The 25,272-nt window shown below is 46.6% G+C and overlaps 1 protein-coding gene across 4 annotated transcripts; it reads right to left on the reverse strand.

Moving 5' to 3' along the window:
• Window positions 1–346: 346 nt before the first annotated feature.
• IP6K2 (inositol hexakisphosphate kinase 2) lies at window positions 347–23,727 on the reverse strand. 4 transcript variants are annotated; one of them, XM_055413770.2, is made up of 7 exons: window positions 23,629–23,727; window positions 17,697–17,878; window positions 7,841–8,171; window positions 5,740–5,962; window positions 4,441–4,616; window positions 1,539–1,714; window positions 347–1,120 (listed from the first exon to the last, which is right to left on the reverse strand). In XM_055413770.2, the coding sequence occupies exons 3-7, from the start codon at window positions 8,040–8,042 to the stop codon at window positions 620–622; spliced, it is 1,278 nt and encodes a 425-aa protein (XP_055269745.1). In that variant the 5' UTR covers window positions 8,043–8,171; window positions 17,697–17,878; window positions 23,629–23,727; the 3' UTR covers window positions 347–619. The 4 variants fall into 4 exon arrangements, with proteins under 4 accessions (XP_055269745.1, XP_055269747.1, XP_055269746.1 ...); XM_055413772.2 differs by having other exon boundaries at window positions 17,821–17,878; window positions 23,629–23,682; XM_055413771.2 differs by lacking the exon at window positions 17,697–17,878 and having other exon boundaries at window positions 23,629–23,709.
• Window positions 23,728–25,272: the final 1,545 nt, after the last annotated feature.

A 25,272-nucleotide genomic window follows, 5' to 3' on the forward strand; every position in this document is an offset into this window, starting at 1 on the left:
CCTGACATCACAGTGTCCGGCCAATTAGCTGCTGCCAGTGGCACAGGAGCTAGACCCAAGGTTAGGCACACCTGCTGTCCAACTCTGGCTGAAGCTACGTCCAGTGCAGTTCTCTGCATAAGGGTGCTGGGATGGACCCATTTGAGCTTATGCCTGTGGGTGCTTGGTTAGGGGATTGAGGACTTAGCCAAGAGGCTATGGTGACTTCAGGGCCCATGGGGTGGGGGCAGTGGCAAGGAGGACACTGCTGGACCAGGGTGGAGGTCGTGGCATGTATGATGTTTCCAAGGGTTGGGAGGGGGGCTGCCTGCCAGCCCCCTATCCCTAGCAAGAACGACAGCAGCAGTTACAATTAACAAAAAGATTTGTATTAGAACATTTACACTCAGGGAAGAAAGAGGTATCTGCATCATCAAATGTGGAATGTTGAAGAAATAGTTAAAATAAATAAAGACTCCGAGCGCGGCTGGGGCTGGCTCAGGCTGGGACTCACAGAGGCCTCTGCGCGTCAGCTCCAGGCTGCAGGGCCACCGCCTGGCCGTACCGGCCGCCTCCCCGACACAGCACAGCTGTGCCCGGGACACAGAGAGTCTCTCAGGTGCTGGTGCAGCCAGCGAGCTCACTCCCCGCTCTCCTCACTTATCTCTGTGACAATGTCTATCAGGCTCTGGAGCCCAAAGATATAGCCAGCATCCTGGCCTTCGTGGACCACACTGTCCTCACCATACAGCCTGCACGTGGTGTGTGCGAAATCGATCATGCGCACGTCCACCGAGCTGGTGCCGATGGGCTTGTAGGCATAGGCGCCGGCCGACTCGTCAGCAGACTCCTCCGACAGGTCCTCCAAGTCCTCTGCGTCTGAGTCCAGGGCCACTTCAGGCCGCTCCTTGCCGTCGTAGATGATTAGCAGGGAGCTTGAGTAGAAGCGGTAGGATTCTTGTCGCTCCAACACGCCCTTGAGTTCAGTCAGCTTCCTGAGCACAGGGCCCAGGAGCTCCCGGCGCAGGTACCGGCCATTGTGGAAAAACTGGAAAAGTGCCTCCTTGAAGCCCTGTACGGACAGCTTCCGTCCGTGGTACTTGTTCATGAACATGAGCTGCCCACTGCCCGCCTGGTACACCTGTGGGAGGGAGACCAGCAGGTCAGGGACCGACAGCCATCTCAGGCAGAGATGGTCCAGTCCTAGGAAAGTGGCAAGACGACAGCCCTGGACCCGATCCTTTTAACTTGTTAAGTACACCAGTCACACAAGGCCCTGTCCTTGCCAGTCAACACCCACTCAGATACAGCCCTCTGCTCAGTGTGTGGGTTGGTGGAGAGTGCCCAATGTCTCCCCTTTCTCCCTCTCTGGTCCACAGCTTCTGGACTCAGCCAGTCCGGCCAGTCCCAGCACACAGGCTTTCCTTTCTCACCAGAGAGCAACAAGATCAGTCACATGTGGACTCTTTTGAGAAAATGGGGCTCTGCCATGGTGGGAGAGTGGCAGCTCCTGGCTGCCCCGCCAGCCCACGCCCACCATGCGCTGACACGCCTCTCACCTGCATGCCGCACACACGCACACCGATGACTGCCGACGTGCTCTGCTGGCACTTGCGGATCTGGTTAGCTGCCTTCTCCTCTGAAGCATCGTCACCATGCTGGCGTGTCCCCATTTTGAGGTCCAGAACACAAGGCACCTCGTAACGGGAAGTCAGGTTCTCCAGTAAGATAAATTCTGAGTGGTGAAGGACAAGGCCCCTCGAAAGAAAAGGTGCTGCTCCATGGCACTCCCAGGGTGCAGGGCCTGCACGTGGCATACCAGAAATTCTGCTCTATCTCCCAGGCAGGCAGCCCAGGGCTGATCAGAAGGCTAAAAGGTACCTGCAATTCTTGCCAGGGAACTGGCCTGAGAGCAGCATGGGAGACATACACACTATTTCCTGAACTCAGCAAGATGTGGGACCACAGTCCAACAACATCCTTTCCTAAATCACAGACAGAATATCAGTAAGTTCAGTAACCCCAATCTTAAATAAGAACTAGAAATATCACTTAGGAACTCACAAAGTTTTCTCTTTTCAAATAAATATGTATTTCCCAGATGGGGACACCGAAAAGGCCGAGAAACAATGACCAGATGTATGAGTTCCCCTGGGCCTTCCCAGGTGGCGCTAGTGGTAAAGAACTTGCCTGTCAAGTCAGGAGGTGTAAGAGACGCCAGTTCGATCCCTGCATCAGGAAGATCCCCTGGAGGAGGGCATGGCAACCCACTCCAGTATTCTTGCCTGGAGAATCCCATGGACAGAGGGGCCTGGCGGGCTCTAGTCCACAGGGTCACGAAGAGTTGGACACAACTGAAGCGACTTAGCACAATGCCCAGACCAGTGCTCCTAGAGTGCAGACTGATGAACCATGGCTCCCTGCTCACCGCTTTACAGCTGGTAAGTTAGGAACAAGTGGTTCTTATAAATGAATTTTTTCTTTTTCTGGTCACATGGCCTGTGAGATCTTAGTTTCCTGGCTAGGGATTGAACCCAGGCCCTTGGCAGTGACAGCATGGCATCCTAACCACTGGACCACCAGGGAATTTTCAATTTTTATATTTTTAAGAGGTCAAAAAGTATATATAATATTTCATGACACATGAAAGTTGAATGAAATTCAGGTCTCAGCAACCATAAATAAGAGTGTAACTGGAATACAGCCATGCTCATTCATTTACATCATCTATGGCTGCTTTCATGCTACAGATGACAGAGCTATGATACAGTGTGTGGCCTGCAAAGTCTAAAATATTTACTATCTGACCTTTTACTGAAAAAGCTTGCAACCCCTGCCTTAAAGGAATGACTGAATTCACATCTGGAGTACGAAACATACCTGACCCTGTACCATCTCTTCATTCCAGAAAAGTAAGGCAGCTATCACAGGCAACTGTGCTTGTGTAAAAATGACTCAGGAGCCTATTTTAAAAGACTCCCACTCGCCAAGCATGGGACAATTTGAGCATCAGAGATAACTGCAATAAACTAAAACACGTCAAGTATGTTTAGGGAATTCCCTGGCAGTCCAGTGGTTAGGACTTTCTATTTCCACTGCAGGGGGTAAGATCCCACATGCCGCATTCAAAAACTTAAACAAATTCATGGGTTCATGATGATGCAGAAAACCTCACTGATTATCTTTGGAGGATGTTAAGAAACCATCTCATTATTTCAAATAGTAAATAAGGAAAATAAACATTTAACCTGCTTTTCCTATTTGAACTATACTTCATGATAAGCACGGATTTGATGAGGAAAAGCTTCTCTGTACAGCAGGATTCCAGCTCTTGAATGAAAAAGGAATGACAAAAAACCACCTAATTAAAAAATGGATCTAAGGCGATGGCAATACAAAAGAGAAGGACGATGAAACTCTGCTTCCCAATCAACAGGTAAATACCATCTCTGAAGGAGTCCTGACCCCACTCCCTCAAACTGACCCTGAATCTGATCAAGCCTGTAGATCAAATTATCAACTTAATGGAAACAGAGGGGAAAGAGTAATGTGTAAAAGACACCACAGGATGTAATCAGTAAAATCCAGAGGGCGGGTAACTCTAGAAGACCCAGTTTCTCTGACAAGAAATTTCCAAGAAGAAAAAAACAGAAATGTGTTTTAAAAGACTTAAACGTTTCAACTGAAAGCAACATGTGAACATCATTTGGACCCACATTCAAGCAAACCATAAATAAAACATTTATGAGACAGTTAGGAAAATGGGAAAACAAATCAGATATTTGGCAGTAAGGAATTACCGTCCACTTTTCACGGAGTAATGATAATATCAGTGTTTTAAAATACCTTTATCTTTTAGAGGTATATGCTGAAGTGTATACAGATGAATTATCTGACACTTGCTTCAGAGAGTTTTCAATTGGGGGTGCTAGGTGTATAGAGACAGGAGACTGACATGAGTGGGTTAACCAACTGCTGAAACTGGGTGACTGGTACCATTAGGTTCAATGCATTACTCTAGTTTACATCCAGGTTCCCAATTGAAAAAGAGGAAGGAACATTTCCCTTGTGATTTCTTCATGTGGCAGCCCAGTAAACCAGACTGAAAGATTAGTCCAACCCCACCGCAGACCTTGGCAATTAAGCTCTACTTGGGGACTTCTGCAAGTATGTGAAAACATAAACCAGTTCCTTGCTTTCCAGGGTAAACCACCCTGAATGCAAGTTGGTCCCTCCATGAGGTGACCCTCACTCCCAGGAACCCAGCTAACTTCCTCCCCAGCAACTGCATTCCCATTCCAGCCCTCAGCCCAGAGGGAAGTGATGTCTGCCCAGCTATCATGCAGGGTGTCCTGGCACAACCATGACTTTAAAAAATCCAGTTTCCCTCTCCAAGCCTGAAGGGCCTCCTCCCCTGTCCTCCCCTCCCCAGTGCAGAGATGCACTACGAGCAAAGGATACTGTACTGGTTCCGCTGTTTTGCATTCTCCTTCATTCTCTGTAACTGCTGCTGGTGACACTTCACGCTCCAAGGGTTGTAGTGTTTAAGCTGAGAACTTACATTCCCCTTTTTCTCTACACTGTAGTACAGAACTTCAGATTTCTTCAGCCACTCAAATTCTTCTTCTAACTTATGGCTATAAAGAGACAAGAAGCTGATAAATCATCACATCTCATGACGTCAGGGGCAAAGAGGCATGAAGGAATTTTCTGCAGTGATAGAAGTTTGATGCTTTGATGTGGTGGCTGTTTCAGTGGACAAACTGAACATTTCAAATGGGTGCGTTTTACTGTATATATCATACCTCAAGGAGGTTGATTTAGAAAAATGAAGCGGTTAGCTTGCTGCTTTAGGAAAACCTAAGATGCAAGGACAGCCTCTGCCTCCAGCCCACACCCCACAAGGCAGCCTTCCCGGCTCCCATCTTCTGGTAGTACCACTCCCTGGCTTCTCGTACATCCAAGTTCCCTAACTCAGGATGCTGGCGACAGAGGCTGAAGTGAAATTCCATGAGAATAAGTCAATCTACTTGGCTACACTTAAAAAAAAAAAAAATTATCTTTGGCTGTGCTCTGTGGGCTTTTCTCTGGTTGTGACAAGCAAGGGCTACTCTCCAGTTGCAGCACATAGGCTTCTCCTCACGGTGGCTTCTTGTTGCACGGTGCTGGCTCTAGGGCATGCAAGCTCAGTAGCTGTGGGGCACTGGGCTCAGCTGCTCTGAGGCCTACGGGATCTTCCCAGACCAGGGATTGAACCTGTGGCTCCTGCACTGGCAGGCAGCTTCTTTATCAGTGAGCCACCAGGGAAGTTCTAAGCTACGTTTTTAATACATATATATACAGAATTTATCTTTTCATAAGCTCTGTCAAGGTGTGCCACTTGGGAGGGCACTGCCTAGGGGGATCCCCAAGATGCGTCCATTTTGTCTCCCACTATCATTGAACCACCTGCGGTAATGGGGCGGCTTCTGTCTTGGGTCACTGCTACATTCCCAGATGCCTCACAGGGCCTGGCATGGGACAGTTGCTGGAGGAATGAGTGACTGAAACTCTCTTACAGCTGCCACGACAGTTGTTTCACCCAAAATGGCACAATCTAACTCAGAGTCCAGCAAAGAGAAGCTGGGCATGCCGGGTGGGAACCGACCCCTGAGTGAGAAGGCACCTACTAAGTCCCTCCTGTGAGTCCTCAGCCCCGGGGGCGGGCTGTAACTGAGGCCCCTCCTCCCGTGTGCAGTCTCCTCTCGAGCCTAGACCCACCTCTTCAGCTTTTCCTCCTTCCGGTGTTGCCGCACCCAGTCCTTAGAGCTCTTGTCTGTTTCCAGAACGTGATGTTTTTTGTTTGTCCACCTGAGCAGCTTACTCTTTGGTTCACAGTCTGAATTATCTACACTGTCCACAGTTCCATGGTCCCCTTTTAATGGATATGCTATTAAACACAAGTTCCTGTCTTCGTCTTCTTCAAAGCTCACGGATACCACACCTAGAAGGAGGGTGAACATGGAAGACTTTCAGTTCCACAGGAATATGTGTTGCAAATAACATGATTGGAACATTTGTTTTTTTCTTACCCTGTTCTTTAGTCTCTATGTTGCCAGAGGCCCCAAACTCATCTGCAAACCTAACAAATATCAAAACAGCTAGAAAAGATGACACCATACAAGACAAGCGATTAGGGAGTAAACATGGCCAAGAGTCTTCCTCTATGATTCACTCAACGAGGCAAGAGCCAAAGAATTACAAGACACATTTTTCCATCATTGAAAATGTTTATTAATTTTTATGTAATTCTTCTAATCCTAAGAGAGACATGAGGACATTTGCCTTTTAAATCTTGTGGGATTTTTTTTTACTACCTTAAACAGAATCTCCAACGGCCTTGAGGCTTGTTTTAGAGCAGAGCCTGAACAGAGATTTGCCTGAGGGGTGAGAAGCGTCTGAGGGTAAGGGAAGACTGGGCAAGCAAAACAAAATAAAGGAGCAAACAAAACAAACCACACAGCACAAGACACCCTGGCAAAGGCTTCCTGCAGCGCCCCCACACGGTGGGCACCCCGAGCCTTTTGTCCTTCTCAAATATATTCCTTTATTGGTCTTTGCAGTCTCATGTCACAAAAGAACAAGATGAACACAAGGCAAATGGGGTTGGGCTGGGAGCACAGACGCGTAGTGGCCTTGAAAGCAGCTCTCCCCGAGTCTCTAGAACCTGCTACGTGTAATGAGACAGTCTTTGAGGAGGGGGCTGTCGGGTGGGAGGGTTTCAGCAGGTGCCGATGAGTGCCTTAAAACCGATTGGCTGAACACCTTTCCTCCCAGGCCTCTCTGGCCTAGGATCATTCAATTTGCTCAGGTCTTGCTGCCTGCCCGCTTGCTTGCTCGCTGCAAGGGAATGTGAGCTTAGAGAGACGACGCTTCTGAGGTGGTACCCGGCTCTGGGCGCAGAGGAGCTGGGGTGGGGAATTCAGGGAACCACACTTTCCTGTGGTGGGAAAGAACCAGGGAAAAAATGGGGGCAAGGGCAGCCAGCTAACAAGGGACCTTTGGCTCTGTCCTGAAAAAAACAACAGAGAGGACCAAGTGAGGGCCCCCAACTTCCCCATCCCCACCAAAGCACCATGCATATTCAGAGTACAGTGAGAGGCGATTTTAACATTCTATCCTCAAAGAATATGTTTCAACAGTCCCAGAAGAACCCAAGTTGTTCAAGAGTCTTTTACATAAGCAGGCAATGCAGCTTTGCAATTAATTTCCTTAAAGGATTCTTCCTTGATTTACAAAGGATCCCCCCTCCCCAGGAAAGACCACACCATGCTGATTCCCCCCCTTATAAAAAGGAAGAAAGTCACCATACGTGAATCAAAGGGTTGCCGTAATAAAGCAATTTTGGGGACATTCCGTAATAGCAAAGGGCTTCAACTAATCAGCACAAGCCTCCCACTCCTGCGCTCCATCTGACTCAACCCTGCGCCCAGCCTACCTAATCACCAGGGCTTCTGGTTTCCTGGAGGACAAAGAGCAGGCGGCAAGTACTCTGGGTAAAATCCTCTCAAAGTCTTCCCGACGTCCCCTCATGGGGGACTATGGGTTACCGTGATCAAGAGACACCTGAACATAAAACACAACTACACTTCCACCAAAAATCAACGCAAAACAAACCCACAAAACAGAATTGAGCAATCTTACCAGGGCTTGAAAACTGAGGGTGTGAGGTGCCGGGCGGAGGGCCAAGAGGAGCAGGGAAAACACAGAGCGGGTGGGAGGGGGGAGGGCTCCCGGGATGGCTGCCCGGACCTCCTCTGGCCCCGGCGCCTCGCACGTCCTCGCCAGGCGCTGGAGACCCCTAAGGCCACTGGGGGCTCACCTTTGTACTGCGGAGTGAATTTGCGCATCTCAGCTGGGAGAGTCTCGTAGAACTGGTGCTCCCTGGGGACCAGGGGCTTGCACAGGGTTGTCTCGTTGAAGCGGAGCACGCATGAGTGCCCCCCGACCTGGTGGACAAAGGGCTCCAGCAGGATGCCCTTGTCGCGGGGCTCCACGTCCATGGCCCTGAAGGCTGGGCTCATCCTCCAGGTGCGGGCAGCAGGGAGAAGCAGGGGCAGCGGGGTCCAGCGGCCAGCGCGTCCTCCGTCTGTCGTCTGTCCGTGCGTCCGTCTCTCCGGCCTCAGCTCCGCGGCCGTGTGGGCCAGGACGCTCTGCGGAAAGTGACAACGGAGTTGGAAACGGCCGGGCACCGCCTTAGAGGCGCTGGCCGAGCTCTTCCAGCAGAAAAGACAAAACAGCCGGAGCTCCCGCGGAGTCGCGCCCACGCCGTCCACTCGGCCCCGCCCCCTCCCGCAGAAACAAACAGCCGCGCTGTCCCGGGCGGGGCCGGATGCCGACTCGCAGGGACTGGCTACGAACCCCAAACAGCTCCAATCACCCCCACCAGGCCTTAGAAGGACACTACCACGAAGCAACGATGAGGTAAAATCACAATTTCAAACCTAATAGTCGCATTAAATCTTACCATTTTCTACTACAATTGTCAAACTTACAGTAATTGACATCCAAGGCTCTCCGTTAATTAATATATTTTAATAGAGTTTATATTTTACAGCAGTTTTAGGTTCACGACAAAACTGAGAAAATACAAAGGTTTCCCACATACCCATCTGCTCCACATATGCACAGACAGCCTTCTTCATTATTAATATCCTCCATCAGAGTGGTACACTGGTTACATATGATGATGAATCTATACTAACACAGCATAGGTTACGTGGTGCTAACAGGGTTCCCTGTTATAAATTGGTCGTTATTTATGTTTTTATAAAATGTATTTAAAGGGAAACCTGCTTATGCACCACCTAGTAAGATTACCCACCATCCGCCCCCCACAGGTGTGCACACTGCCCCCACTCAAGGCCAAAGACAAGCCCTATTAACCTTATTAGCAGTGGAGCTTGGGCCCAGCTTTAATGATTAACCTCTGTATCTAAAAACAACAGATCATGGCTGGCTAACTCCTTTAAAAAAAGATACACAGTGTTCTAGGTCACAGACTATTTTTATTGGTTCTCTCCCTATCTCCAAAAGCTGGGGCACACCTTTAAACCAAAGCTGAATTTTGGGGGCACTTGTCCACTGAGGTCCAGGAACTTCGGATCCCCAAGCACACTGGATCTCAGCAAAGCACACCTCCATGCGTTAGTGAACCGTTTCAGGGTATGTCAGGTTCATTCTGTTTTCTGTCTAGAATTTACAGACTACACAGGTGCTACTAGCAATACTAACAGGGGGGCTTGGGCTATATTTCAGTATCTGTAAGGGGTTTTTACTGGGAACTCCTCCAATTCCCATGACTCCAATTGAGATGGTGGTGGTGGCGGTGAGAACGGGTCGGATGGAGGTTTGCCCACTGTCCTCTAAAGTGGGCTAGGCTCACTGCAGGGACTTAATTTAATCCTCTGGATACTTTCTATGAGGGAGACATTATTCTCCCTGTTGGAAACAAGGAAGTTGGTTCGGGGAGCTGAGGAAACTCATCCAGGACTAGCGCCAAGAAGCCAGAGTTTCCAGACAAACCTCAATTTGTTGGATTGGCCCTCTGCCTCTGGGGCCCAGGGTCTCTGGCACATGTGCTCTGGTACAGCACTCAGACGTACATGGGACACTTGGCTTGTCCTGTGATGGTGTTTTCAGCATGTTTTCATATTTTCTCTCTATAAAGCAGCCTCTTTCAAAGAGTTTAGCTGGTGTTTCTCTTTTCCTTTCAGACAGAACTGACAGTGGGCTCCCACAGGACTCAGGGATTAAAAATCAATATGCTTTCCTATATGCAAAGAGCAGAAAATCAAAGGTTCTGATTTCTCACACGCGGCAGTACCTTCTCATTACAGAAGCCCTCAGGAGGGCAGGTGCTGAGAAGCATCCCAAGACACAACACAGGCGATCCAGCCATTCCAGACTCTCTACAGAAGGTGGAGCTCTGAGATGCGTGGCCACACAAGCCCTTTAGGTTTATAGGGACCTGTTCACACCAGTTTTTCAGTAATGAAAAAGACCTCTGGAGCAAGAGCAACCCCAAAGGAAAGCTACTGACTCATGATCGGTCTGCCAGTACCCAAGAAAGAACTAGGTACCATAATTATAAAATTATGAAAGCACAAGATGTTCTTCATCAGCCAGGCTTTAGAAACACAGTTCAAACCTTTCATAAATGTGTAAACTCCTTTTGTTGCCACAGCAATGCTAACACCAAATGCCTAACACCCTTTCTAATAACTCTGTTCAAGATTCCTTAAATGTATTCAATTTAAAAAAAAAATCTCTCTCCAGGCATCTCTCTTACTCATTCCCCACCTCCAGTGAAAAATCCCAGACAGTAACTGGTCCTTCATGGAAGCTCTCTGGAGTATGGTTCATGGGTGTGGCTGGAGGCTGAAAAGCCCAGTGAGGGTCTCCACCTTCTCCCAGGTCTCCCGTGTGTTCATTAGTGGCTGGAACCTTGCCATGGAACCTTGCCACCCTCCCTCCAGCACCCAACTCTGGCACTTCACAGAACACTGCTCCCTGGAGAAGAATCATCACCTTACACAGAGGCAAGAAAACTAAGGCCCTTTCCCACCTGTGCCAAGTCTGATGATGGAGGAAACTCCTAAATGGCAGAATTGGGGAGAAAACTGATCCTGTAGTTAGGCGGAGCCAGATTCTGGCCCCAGTTCTGCCATTTCATTGCTTGGAGAAAGACTCCCAAGTCACTGGCTCCCTTTGGGTTCCAGTTTTCTGGTCTGTAAGGGGTGGGAAGGAAAGACTTGGGGTAGACATCTACTCTGAGGCCTTCCCTGGTGGCTCAGTCGGTAAAGAATCTGCCTGCAGCACAGGTGATGCGGGTTCAATCCCTGGGTCAGGAAGATCCCCTGGAGAAGGAAATGGCAACCCATTCCAGTATTCTTGCCTGGAAAATTCTATGGACAGAGGAGCCTAGTGGGCTACACAGCCCTGAGGTCGCAAAAGTCGGACACGAGTTAGCAACTAAACCACCACCACCAGATATCTACTCTAAGGGTGTTTTAATCCAATTAGTGAGTGGCAACCAGCAGTCTGTTTTAATCAAATAGGAAAAAAAAAAAAAAGAGCAAACCCCACTGCATCGCAGATAATAAGGTAAGTCCTGTTTTGTGATTCTTTTATTTCAATTATATTTCGTCTCTCAATTTGAAGATAACTATGGCTTCACTGTACAACATATTTCTCACATTGGGGCTGCAGAGAAACAAGGCGTTTGTTCTAGGGTCCCTTAAAGATTGCATGCCTGTGGGAAAATGAAGGAGCAATTTCCCAATGATTACACCATAGATCGGAGAAGGAAATGGCAACCCACTCCAGTATTCTTGCCTAGAGAATCCTGTGGACAGAGGAGCCTGGTGGGCTGCTGTCCATAGGGTTGCACAGGGTTGGACACGACTGAAGCGCCTTAGCATGCATGGGAGAAGGAAATAGCAACCCACTCCAGTGTTCTTGCCTGGAGAATCCCAGGGACGGAGGAGCCTCATGGACCGCTGTCTATGGGGTTGCACAGAGTCGGACACGACTGAAGCGACTTAGCAGCAGCATACCACAGATCAGCTTCTTCTCTAGTGGCTTCAGTCTGGTCAAAAGAAAGAAAAATGCCCCAAGAACCTACTGCATTTCACGGCTACTCTTTTCCCATGCATGGTTTGAGCAGTTGGGTCTCTTAAAGGTTTTTCAACATCTGAGTAGTCTAAGGCCTGGTTTCCCAGGAATCCTAAAACATTAATGGTTACTAAGAAGTCCATGTGATGGACCCTGAACCTAGTGTGAAAGGGAATAACCGGAAAATACTGACTTCACGTTTAGCATCTGTTTTAGCTTTCCACATTGCCTCACAATTTGTCCATGAAACTATCAATCGGTGAGAAATGCAGAACATGATTCATCCTAGGACACGACACATATTTCCCCCACAGCTCATGCCCCTAAACCTGTTTAAGGTTCTGCTGGAAACAATGCCTTAATAAGTCTTATCCTTTAAAATACTGAAAAAAAAACAACTAAGACCCTTGGGCCCTTAGCTCACACATCTAGAATTTGGTTAATGTGGGAGGCTACAGACGGGATCTGCTGGGGCCACTTATTCTGCCTCAAGAAAAGCCCCAGGGTTGAGCAGTCACAGGGGACAGCAACAAAACAACCTTTACCAGGTGAACTTCCTCCATGAGCCTCAGAGCCAGTGCCCACATCCATTCACAACCCATGACTATACCACAGGGTCAGTCACTGTCATTCTCAAAAACTGTTGGTAGGAAAAAAGAAGTACAGCCACCATGGAAAACAGTTTGGCAGTTTCTTATTAAGTTAAACATATACTTATTATATGACTCAGTAATCCTACTCACAGGTACTGACCTAAGAGAAATGAAAACAAATGTCCACATAAGCACTTGTACTCGAATGTTCACAGTGGCACTATTCATAATAACCAAAAGGTGGGGAAAATCCCAGTGTTCATCAAATGGGGGAATGAATAAACCAACTGTGACGCATCCATATAATGGAATATTATTCAGCAATAAAAGGAATGTACCGATATACACAACAAAGATTAATCACAACAACAAAGTAATCACAAAAGCATTATGATTAACTGAAAAAAAGCCAATCACGAAAGAATGTATGCTGTACAATTCCATTTACATGACATTCAGGAAAAAGCAATAGCAGAAAGTAGATAAGTAGTTGCCAGGGGGCAGAGGGTAGGGGAACAGGACTTACTGCAAAGAAGCCCAAGAGAACATTTAGGGGTAATGAAAATATTCTATGCTGTGACTGGAACAGTGATTATATGGCTGCATAACTTTGTCAAAACTCATCAAATTAGAGACTTAATGTCAATGAATCTTACTGTATATAAATTATATTTCAATAAAGAGCCTGAATTTTTCCTTATATTTTATTAATTTACAAAAATTTCATAACAAGTACAAATTAAAATAATCAGAAAAGATTGCAGTTAAAAGATCCTATCAGCTGACATAGTTTCTACATGCACGAGCTGGAATTCACCCCCTATCTACCCTCCTATCTATTCTAACTGGGCTCACTCGCCTCCACTGAGCATCTTGAGTCACTCATGCCAAGCAAGGTAAGCCTGGGTCGCCATCTTGGTCAAAGTAAGGGCTTTGCCCTTTCTGTGAGGGCGCTCCCTGATGGTAGAGACTTTCAGGGACATCCATGTTCTCTCTTAAATCCATGACACCCACTGCTAATCCTGAAGCCATAGGCTCACCTTCAAAGCCTAGTTTTTAGCAGGCTTTTACTCTTAAATACTGAGAGTGGAGAAGGAAATGGCAACCCACTCCAGTATTCTTTCTTGCCTGGAGCATCCCATGGACAGAGGAGCCCGGCAAGCTACAGTCCACAGAGTCACAAAGAGTTGGACTGGACTGAGCATGCACACACGGCTAATACTAGGAGACCTATACCAGCTGCATGGTTATCTTTTTTTAATTCTTGTAAAGTCAAAGCAAAAATAAGAAGCAAAGACACAAAATGGTCCAATAAGCCTTTCAGTAAAACACTCATCATGAAAGAAAGACCAACAGCAAATCTGCTTCAATTATCCTGGCTTTCTTGTTATTTCTCAAACATGCCTGATACACACCTACCTCAGGGCCTCTGTTCTTGCCATTCCCTCTGCATGGTACACTCTTCCCCAGATAGCCCCCAGCCCACTCTCTTACCTCCTTCAGCTCTCTATCCAAACACCGCCTCTTTAATGAAGTCTTCCTTAGCCACCCCATCTGAAAGTGCCGTATCTCATCCACATGCCTCACACAACTCAGCTTTATCTTCTCCTCAGCACTTATCACCATCTAACATACTGTATATGTTTTATTTGTCCTGTTCATTTTCTGTCTCCTCCAGTCTAACCCCACCAGAAAACCAAGTCCATAAAGTTGGAGATGTCTGACTGCTCTGTTCACTGCTCCATCTCCAGAGCCCAGAAGAGCACCAGCAGAGTCAGCACTCCATAGGAGGTGCCTCAAATCACCTCTGCGTCGTATCTGCTGCACACATATCAACAGCGAACTCGAAAGGCACCTGCTGCAATGGTCCAAACCCACCCCAACCATACAGGGAGTACAAGCATTAAATAGCCATACACTTTACCAAATGCATTGACTAGGTATTAATTTTGCATTTATAATCTCCTACCCTATTAAGTCAGAATTAACTGGGGCATGTAAATGAAGGGCCCTGCACCTGAACACTCATCTGGGACCTGCTGCTGTGGAACCGTTTCAAGTCAACAAATTCTTAATCTAATAAGAGCCAACCTCTTGGAAAATTCTCTCTCTGTAGAAAATTAGGCAAAAGCATGGTCATTGAAGAATAAAACTTTAAAATGTGGATACAAGAAGATTAAAATCCTCTCACCATTTACAAATATACTAATTAGCATTCAGAAATTCTGCATTAGCATTGAGTTGACATCCCAAAGACCCAGGTTTCAGGTTGCTAAGTTATCCCTTAAAAAAGTAACACTGACTCACAGGGGTCATGGCTGTTCATCTCCTTCCAAGGCTCTGGAGTCACTGCATTAAAAAAATATTAAATTTTTAACCACAGGACTGCCAGGGAAACCCCTATGTGACCTTTTTATAGAAAAATTATGACACTGCTGTCATAAAATGAGGCAGTCAACACACTGCCTGGAAAGGTAGGGGAAAAAGTACTATAGTATTAGGACTGCCCTAAAGGTCCAATTGTTAAGACTCTACACTTCCACTCAGGGGGCATGGGTTCAATCCCTGTTCAGGGAACTAAGATCCCACATGCCGCTCACCACAGCAGGAAAAAAAAAAAGTAGTACTGATTTTTTAAATGTATGACTTTTTTTGGTTTTCTTCTTTCAATCCAAATTTGCTTTCTTACCTTACTGGTGTTTTTTTCCTTTTTTTATTGGTGTACAATTGATTTTCAGTGTTGGGTTAGTTTCAGATGTACAGCACAGTGAATCAGTTATACACAGAGACACAGCCACCTTTTTTAGATTCTTTTACCATATAGACCACTACAGGTTACTAGGTAGAGTTCCCTGTGCTATACAGCAGGTGCTTATTACTTATCTATCTTATATCTAGTAGTGTATATATGGCAATCCCAATCTCCCAGTTTATCCCTCCCCTCTCCTTACCCTTGGTAACTCTAAGTTTGTTTTCTTCATCTGTAACCCTATTTCTGTTTTGCAGGTAAGTTCACTTTCTTACCTTACTGTTTTCATAACTGTAATTTTTTTTTGTTTAAAGATAGATGATATTTATATAAATCAATTACACATATTTATGTTACATTATATAAACCTCAGCCACCAGAAAAGCTGGATCTGCCCTGTATTAAGTGGTAAGATCATTATTCCCTTCTCTTCAGTTTCCTGAATGCTCCAAACTTCTTGAAATTTTCTCAAACTCAGAGCATGTCTATTACCTTTATAACTGAGAGTGAAAACATTAGGAGGAAGAACAAAAGAATTCACTATGACCAAAACAAAAACACAGATGGCTGCTCAGCTCTTGAAGGTTATGAACTCATCCACAAAAAAACACTGATGCCACCCACACTGCAAGCTCACAGCTCTACTCCACAATGGAGACACTGGGAGACCAACCACATGTAAACAAGTGAGGATAATAACCCCAATAATCCTGCCCCAAAAGTGTGCACAAGGTGCTGAAAGGTCGGAGGAGGAAGTGACCAACTCAACCTTCAGTGACAATGGGATACAACCACGCCGGAGACAACAGCTACTGCTTAGTCTGTTCTGTAACTCCTTCCCTTCTACAACAGCCTTCTGGAGTAAATACTAAGATCACTGCCCTACACATGGCTGCACTGAGGCACCAGACCACCTAGGCCTCATCATGGAAAACAAGACGTTCTTTGAGATGAACAAATCACTGCTAAGAAGGTGGAAAGGTCACCCTCATGTCACAGCAAGCGGTGGCTCCACCAAAGAACATAGCAGGGCTGGAGAGACAACACAGAGGCCCTGCAACTCACTTGACACAGATGCCTGGGGTCCAACACCCGGTGCTCATTTCCCCCGTTTAGCATCTTCTTCTAGTTTTAATAAAGGAGAAACTACAAGTTGTAAGTGTATTTCATGACAGTCACAACAATGCAGATCCTTCCACCAATTCTGAGGAACAAATAAAACAGCAGATTCTGTTCCCAAAAATGCAGACAAACTTTTCCATAAGGTGAAGAGCAGCCTCTCAGAGGCTTCCCTGAGGATCACACTGGTCCATCTCTTTGCCTCATCAGACCAGATTTCTGGAATGAAAGACTTGAGGGCCCCACGATGGAGGGGAGACAAGAAGAAGGAGCTTTCAGCCAACCCAGAAATATATTTATCAGTTACAATGCTTGAATGACAGAGACTGAGCAATTTAAAAAGTTTTTCAAGCTAAAACTGGAGCACTGCTCCTTCAAGAAAATCTAAATTATTGATTCTAAATTGTCACATGTCCCCTTTGCCAGAATATCAAATTTACTTATAAATACCTAAATGTATTCCATACAAAGACCAAGAATTCTCAGTCCTCCTTAAAAAGCCTGTTACCCCTCATCAAGGGCCATTTTCCATCTGGCACCTCCTCCTCCTCAATGCAACTACAACTCCCACCACCGTGTAGGCAACATACCCAACAGGAACAACAGAAGTGATACTTGAAGACTCTGCCCAAAATTGGTCTTGATCTATGGGGGACTTTCCTACCCTGACTCATGGTTCTCTCTTGTGCCAGTAAAGCAATAGTCCATTAGCTTCAGGCAAGATCATATGTTCCCTGCCTGCGGTCAGTGTTTACCCTGCTCATTTCTCAGCAGTTCCCAAACCAGATGACTCATGAACCCATTCTCTGAAACAAATGGTGCCAAAAATGATTTCAGTCCTCATGGGCAGCCACAGAACCCAGGCAGCCCCGACCTGCGCAGGCCAGCACAATGAGTGCTATACCTGCTGGTGGAGGAACCAAGGTGTGCCCTGCGCTACACCAGATTCCGTGCTCAGAGGGCACAGTTTCCTCTGGGTCCTCACATACCTCATTTGGGTATGCAAAGCGTCCCACGCTAACAGGATCAATATAGCAGCTTTGGACATCCCTGGTGGTCCAGTGATTAAGAATCCGCCTGCCTATGCAGGTGGCCTGGGTTCGAACCCTGATCCGGGAAGATTTCACATGCCGAGGGGCAGCTAACTCTTACTGAGTAAGTGGAAGTCCTCAACCTCCAATCTCCCATATGGAAAATGGCAAAACGGTAAAGGGCTACAGCCTCCCTGGTCACAAGGCAACTGTCTCTGGAAGATACCACCACAACTGACAGCAGGACCAGCTGGGCAGCGCTGACTTCCTTTCTCTCTCCAGTTCTGGGGTGGGATGTAGTGCAGTGGTGTCCTTTCAAACAAGCCAGTGTGTGAGGACTCTCGGGAAGGTGGATGGGTCAGTGCAGAGGGAGCAACACTGCGGGTGGGGGATACAGGGTTTCTTTGGGGATGAATTACATGGGATGTGAACTATCTTAATAAAGCTATTATTTTAAAATATCAACACAATAAAAGGGCTGCACTGCAGAGGTCACAAACAGCTTGGGAGAAAGGTTCCAGTGACAATGTCAACACTGAGAGGAGTGGACAGTATTTAAGAGGAGAGCACCTCCAAATGTGGCCACAGGAATGGCAGAAATGCACACAGGCAACTTGGAGAACCAACTCATGACCAGTCAGTGAAGCTGCTCAGTCGTGTCTGACTCTGTGTGATCCCACGGACTGTAGCCTACCAGGCTCCTCCATCCATGGAATTGTCCAGGCAAGAGTACTGGAGTGGGTTGCCATTTCCTGTGTGGATAAAAAGCGTAACTTCAAAAGGAAGTTATTTATTTATAAAGAGAAAATAACTAAACACATGTGCAATTAAAAGTAAGTATCACAAGAAATCCAACTTTCAATACCTCTCTGTAAGTCTGCACACTTCAGTTGTCCCAAAAACTTTTAAAAATCATCTCCCTGACACACCGGGGCCTGCCTGATGCTTGGGTGTAAATAGTGCTTCACCTACTCTCAGTGCCTGTCTTCATCTGTAAACCAGGCCCAGTAATTTTAAGGAGGTGTCATGAGATGGGAACAAGATTAAAAATCTAGCCTCCTGCCTGGCTTGCGGGTGGGTAACGCACTCCTCAAACGTGAGGTGTCCTTTCTCCACTGTCCCAGTTCCTACAGAAAGTCCAATGGAGATGGAGGTCAGAGGACGGACTTGGCAGTGTAAGTGGATAAGGGCATATTAAGCCTGCACTGGTGGAGGGGGAGGCTGAAGAAAGGGTAACAGGTAAAGGAACAGATGCCACAGGACATCCTGTTCATTTCTTAGAGAAGAGACTTTAAACTGGTCACAAGTGTGATAGAATGACCACACTGTGAGTCTGGGCTCTCCTCACCCTGTCGGGTTTCTTCAGTGCACTTTTCTATTGTGTCCAGAAACAGGATCAGGCTATATGCGTTGTTTTGCCTTTCTGCCCACCAGTAAAGTCAGCTTTATTTTTCTCACCTAATGTTTAAAATGATGCTGGGAAAGGTTGGGGGCGGGAGGAGAAGGGGACGACGGAGAATGAGATGGCTGGATGGCATCACCGACTCTGTGGACATGAGTTTGAGTGAACTCCGGGAGTTGGTGATGGACAGGGAGGCCTGGCGTGCTGTGATTCATGGGGTCGCGGAGAGTCGGACACGACTGAGCGACTGAACTGAATGTTTAAAAAATACTGATAAAATACACACAATATAAAATTTACCTTTTTAACTATTTTGGGGTAGACAGTTCTCTGGCGTCTAAGTACATTCACAATGTTGTACAATAATCACCATCTCCAGAACTTTTTCATTATCTCAAACTGAAGTTATGTTAAGTAGTAACTTCCCACTCTGCCTAGCCTCTGGCCCCTGGAAACCACCATTCAACTTTCTGTCTCTATGATTTTGAGTAAAATTATTCAACATTTGTCTTCTGTTTTGCCACTTTCCCCCCCCAACTAAACTATATGACTTAGACAGCCTGCTACATCTATCTATGATTCCTTTTAAAGGCTGCATAATAGTCACACAAAATTGTAATGTATTTATCTACTTCCCTACCGACACTATTTCCAACTTTGAAATTACAATCATAACGCAGTGAGCATGCTTGTATCTGTCTTTGCATACCTGTGAAGTATTTCTGTAAGAAAAAGTCCTAGAAGTAGAACTGCCACTGGGACAGAGCATAGAGTTTAAAAGACTACACCTATTCTTTCACTCTGACGTGATCCACAAGGTCTGTGAGCTACTGGATTCTGGAGCACTGTGGTGACATTTTCTATCAGGAAAATTAACCAGGCAGAGAGACAAGGAAAAACCTGGCTTCAGAGCAGTCCAGCCGGTCACTACTACAGTGACATGAGTAGAGGGATGGGGCAGCCGGAACTAGAATTTACCGGGAGCCTTCTCTGTCTGAATTCTTACCTAAGGAACAAAGGAAGAGACGCCGATCTTTTTCATATTTATTAGAAGCTCATGTATAAAAAGGGGTTCAAAAGAAGAAAAATCCTTAAGCTTTTAAAGAAAAACTGTGAGTACCTTAGAAAACTCTCTCTCACGCTTCTGTCATGTTTCATACCATAGAAATATTTCAGGTCATTTGTAAGCTTATGAATTTAATATCTGGTTACTGGAAGATGTCAAAACTAAAGGTGAAAGAGAAGGAGGCAACACACCCTCCCAGTCCCAAGCTTGGGAGTTCTCTGGAGAGAGGATTTGACCGAAGGAATAGCCACCCCCCAATGAATAGAGCTGTGACCCCCAGGAGGCCATCAGGACTGTAACCAAGCTGATCTCTCCATCATCTCCCTGCCTGGGCTTCCTCCTCTTATGAGTCTCTCTGCATCTGTTTGTCCCAAGAGGGCAGGTGGGAAAACATCCTGACAGCCCCCAGGCTCCAGGGCCACTAAGACATCAGAACTGCCATCTCCAGACACCTGTTTCACCTGGAGTGACCCATTAACGTCATCTCCCCTACTCAGTGGCACACACGGCAGGGCACAGGGCCTCCTGTCTTCTTCACTGCACCCACAGAGCCCAGCCCACACAAGGCAATTAAGGAGGGAGGGGGAGAAGATAGAGATGGATCTGGTGGAGGGTGAGATGTAGCATGCTGTCCTCAACCTTTGAGGGGGCAGCTGATCCCCGAGAAAATCTGAGACAACTGTAGGCCTCTGTCCTGAAAATGCATACCCTCCCTGAACTCTGCATATGATGAGTGGAGCTGGCAAGCACAGACCCTCTCTTCAGAACCCCTAATACACAGAATCAAATTACAGGAATGAGTCAGATACTGAGTCTTCAAAACAAGTCAGAACAAGGATGTTTTGTTCATAAAGTCAGATACAGCTGAGAAAATGTGCGTTGACTTGCCAACAATTAAATATAAGGGATGATCAAGCCATCAAGAAGAAATGCACAGCAAGTAACTGGTAAGGTGGGAGTGAAGCCTAAGTGAACCTAACTTGAAAACAGATTTGGAAATTAGCCACAAAGGAAAGAGCAGATGGCACTCCAAGAGTAACTCGCAAAGAAAGAGCACTGGGTAAAGATGCCTGTAAATGAACAGCCTGTGGGCAGAGAGTACAACGCCAGTGAGAGAAGGAGGTCTGTGAGGAGACAAGGAGCAAAATACCTACATTGTCCTGGAGGCCAAGGGTAAGGCTCTCTGTTCCACATGGAAAATCTGGACCATATGACACAGAGGGAGGAGGAGGGTCTTACACTGTGTGGCCCTATAGGTCCCTGACAGTCCTCAAGAGTTCACGGTTTGGGGCTCACTTTTGAATGAGCCCTGGCCACTCCATCACAACTTCTTCACTAAAAAGATATACAGGTGTCATTACCCCTTCAAACCCGGCCACCACTGTCAAAAGGTCTCAAACACAGGGTGTGATCAGTAAAAGCCAGAATGTGGGAACCCTTACAAGATAAATGACAGTTGTTTCAACAGATAAGTTACAAAACAGAGTGACCATATACATATCTAAGAGACACCTCATCAAATCCAATTGCAGACTGTATCTGGATCCTAGTTTGAACAAACAGACTATTAAAAAAAAAAAACAAACAATGAGACAATCAAGGCCATCTGACCATGACTGAATATTTGAGAAAAATCAAGAAATTATGGCATCACCAACTCAAGGGACATGAGTTCAAGCAAACTCCAGGAGATAGTAAAGGAGAGGGAAGCCTGGTGTGCTGTAGTTCATGGGATGGCAAATAGTCGGACATGACTTTGTAAGTGAACAACAACAAAAGGCCTACTGGTGCAGAAACTGTGGGCAGCCCCTTGTCTTAGTGATATGCAATGAAGTACTTATGGATATGATAGTCTGCGGATAGGCCTCCTAAAATTTCAACTTATTTTTTTAAGGGGAGGGGAGGAAGGCAGAGTGTAAAGATCAGATAGGCGTTCCTAACTGCAGAGTCTGGTGATGGATGGACGGTTAACAGACCTAAACCACCTTATCCATCATTTTCGGTGACTCTTTTCCTTCAAATTCTGAGGTAAACACTTAATTTTTGGGGAAAAGGCCTCTTCCTTGCTACCAGAATATACTGCAAACACTAGAACTGCTTATTGCTACTGGGTACGCAAATAAGCAAAAATATAATTTATTTTAAAAACAAAAATATGCTTTAAAATGTAATTACATGAAAGCAATCATTTACTATACAAAAACGTGTTCAATGTCTTTAAGGTGATTACCCCACAAGGTAAAATAACTTCACTTGAAGGAAAAATTCATCCCCAGTGCATCCTCCTTGAGCCAAACAATGGAAAATTTTCACCTCAGCAAGCTGGCCTTGGGGAGGCTCAGTCTTAGCCCTGTTGCCTAGCGACGGGTGACATCTTCGGTGCTTACAGAAGTCTCTGGCACCCCTCGCACCCCTCTGCAAAAAAGACTGACTACAGTTCATCAGTCAGAAGTTGTGCCTTCCTCATACCTTCCATTGCTCAGACAGATATAGGGCTGGTGGATGTCACCTGCAAGGCCTTGAAACGAAAAGAAGTTTATTACATCTGCTAAACTGGCTTTTACAATTGTATATCAGTTCCAGTCCTAGCTCTCATCCATCCGATTCCCAACAATTCCTGCGAATTCTACTCTAAAGTCTAAAGTTACAAAGCAGGTGAACCAAGTAAAATACCAGCTAACCATTCAACTGATTCTTTCCTCCAGAAAAAAATACCAAGTGATCAACTGGTTTATTACGTCAACATGATACCCTATTCATTACGTCAGCATGATAACGTATTCATTACGCCAATTTGATTAAAGTATATATCTTGCTTGGGTTTCTAATTCTGGTAGTGGTTAAAGTTAAAACAATAACAATACCAGCCTGAAACTTCTCTTTAAATCCTAAACACCAGGTTACAGGACGAAATTACACAAACTCCACAAGAGCAACCTATGTAAATAAGCATTTTAGTTCACTTAAAATGCTACCCTGCTAAAAATGCAAATACAGCAAATAAATAATTAAATTCATCAAAACTACTGCAATCATGGTGCTTTATACAAAGTATCATAAAACTTGTGATCTGCAACATTGTTACCACTTTTCAGAACTTTCAGTGCTTAAAACTATTCTTTCAGATGATTTTATCTTACTCTTGTTCTATGTACATTTCACTACCAAAATGTTTCATACCAAGCAGTGATTAGTTTTACTTCCCCGGTATCTAAGAGCACTAGATTTTACTGGTTTCTACATTTTCTTTTCACAACATTTGGACTCATTTTTCTGCAATTCGGCTATAAGAAATTGAATAAAATCCAAAAACGAAACTAATCACTTGGACGCAAGAGACAAAACGCAGTCTGCAATCAACCCAATGTGAAAGATCTGCAAGCTCCATCCACGGTGAAGCTTATCACTATGAAGAAGACGTCCCCGGATCCATTTTAGGGCTTTGGGGGATAAGACGGTTAGGTGTGCAAATACTCCCCCCTCCCCCCGCTGACACCAGCTGCCAAACCCAACTGACATTCAACCCTCAAAATGGCTGCACAGCTGCCGGCCTCAGGTAACTGTACCTGAGGCACTGGGCTGAGTTCTCCAGCAGAAGGCTCTGGGAGACCCCCATCAATAACCCGAGATATCGTGGACGACAATGTCCTGGAGACCTCCCTCAAAGACCCAGAGATCTTGCCGTCTTCCAAAGAGTGGAGACTCCAATGACCAAAAGAGACCCCGCATCACTAAAATATTCGGGAGACCGCCCCCCGTCAATGACCAGGGAAGATTCTGCCCCTCAAAACCAGGGAGATCTTCTCTCCCCAGTAATCTGAAGAAATAATGCCTCTCTCAAATGACCGGGGGAAAACTGGCCCCACAGGGACCCTGAGAGATCTCTCTTACACCCAAAATCGGGGGAGAATCTCGCCCCCAAAACCTGGGGACACCCCTAATGACCAGAGACTTCGCTCCCTAAAGACCCAGAGAAACCCTCCTCCAAAGTCCCCGGTGCGGCAGGGCCGTAGGCCGATGAAAGGGAGCATTACCTGCTGCCTCAGCCCGGTGCCGCGGAGCTTCCTTCCTATTGTTTCTCTCCCACCAAAATGGCGGCCGCCGCGCCGAGCCCCGCCCCCTGCGCCTCACTCCCTGAGCCCCTCACTATTGGCTCGCACCCGGAGCCCAGCTCGCGGACTGGGCGGCCCAAAAAGCGCTGTTGCTAGGGCGCCCGGATTCGTTGTAGCCGCTTCCGGAAGGGGCGGGGCATGGGCGGAGTTAGGGAGAGGGGTGGAGTCTTATCTGCCTTCAAGGGAGAGGGTGGCCAAGGAGGTCAGGGTGGGCCGACGGATGGGCTTCGCGCCCATGAGTGCAATAAGGGATGCCAGGGATACAGATGGATGAGCCAACTGTATCATTTTTCCGGGGACCGAGGAGTTTCCTGGGATTCAGGACTTCAGTGTTAACATCGAGAGTGTGTGCAGCAATTTGGGAAGTTGGTCACCCTAGTAGACAGATGGACAGAAGACGGGATGAGGTTGGATAGAAAGATAGACAAAAGAGTGGCTGTAGACGGGAGATAAAGGGCAGTTGTATGCATAGGTGGACAGATGACCGGATGTAGATGGATGGACAAATGACGATAATAGAGGGGTGAACAGAGGAAGGGCTGTATAGTCCCTTTGTGGACTGGTGGGTGATCCAGTGGTCAACCCAGGTTCCACCAAGCTCCACCCTTCAGTGCTTGTCTGAAGCTTGTTTGTCCTATGCCCTGTGTTGGCCAGAAGGGCTCCCACCTGAGTGAATGTCAATGTGACTGTCAAAGGCAAGGCAGGACAAGGATGCTACTGAGCCTGGGCAGGGCCTCCTACCTGTTCTCTGCTCTTAAAAAAAAAAACAAATCAAAATCACCTGTGTGCTGGGAGCTTGCAGAGGTGTGGATTCATGAACGTACCATTTCATTCAACAAGTATCTCTGGAGCACCTACGCTCCATACTAGAAATACAGCAGTGAGTGAACAAAAGCAGAAGGGGGAAAAAAGAAAGAGCCTGCCCTTATGATGACAGGCTGGAAAGATTTCCTGTGACCAGCTGATCTCTCCTCTCTCGGAAACACCTTCCCTGTGTGGCTCCGAGGGCACCATGCCTCCTGGTTACCTCTGCCGTCAGTGGTTTCTCCTCCTCATCTTCTCCCTGTCTACACTATCACTCTCATAATCTTACCCAGGGTCATGGCTTCAAATCCCACCCACATGTCAATCAGTCCCAAAGGTGTATGTCCAGTCAGACCTTTTCTGAGTGCCAGACTCAATCAATATCCAGCTGTGGACTAGGCATCTCACTCTGACTTTCCTCTTGGCATCTCAAACTCAACTTGTGCCACCCTAGCTCCAGCTCATCCCCCAAACATACTCCATCCCAGCTCCACCAGCACAAGTGATGGCAGCTCTCTCCTTCCTACTGCTCAGGCCGATCACCTCAGAGTACATCTTGATGACTTTCTTTCCCACTTAGATTCAATGCATCAGGAAGTCCCATTGTTTCCATAGAATCATCTACCCACAGTGAAACCACTTCTTACCAGGTCCGTGGCTTTCACCCAGTCCAAGCCACCACCATCTCTCGCCAGGACAATGTCTCAGTCATGTCCCAGTTTCTTCCTGCTGCCCTTGCCACCTTGTTTGTTCTCCTCACAT

This window comes from Moschus berezovskii, chromosome 24 (assembly GCF_049115385.1).
Source record: "Moschus berezovskii isolate FMDL1 chromosome 24, NW_MosBer_1.0, whole genome shotgun sequence".
Taxonomy (NCBI): domain Eukaryota; kingdom Metazoa; phylum Chordata; class Mammalia; order Artiodactyla; family Moschidae; genus Moschus; species Moschus berezovskii.

What these genes read in the sequence shown, in the direction of transcription:
- IP6K2 (XM_055413770.2), bottom strand. Translation starts at nt 8,042, where the DNA reads ATGAGCCCAGCCTTCAGGGCCATGGACGTGGAGCCCCGCGACAAGGGC. An exon ending in AAAACAGCGGAACCAGTACA is followed by an intron (nt 1,715 to 4,440) that starts GTATCCTTTGCT and finishes TTCACCACTCAG; the next exon opens with AATTTATCTTACTGGAGAAC. An exon ending in TGCGTGTGTGCGGCATGCAG is followed by an intron (nt 1,121 to 1,538) that starts GTGAGAGGCGTG and finishes TCCCTCCCACAG; the next exon opens with GTGTACCAGGCGGGCAGTGG.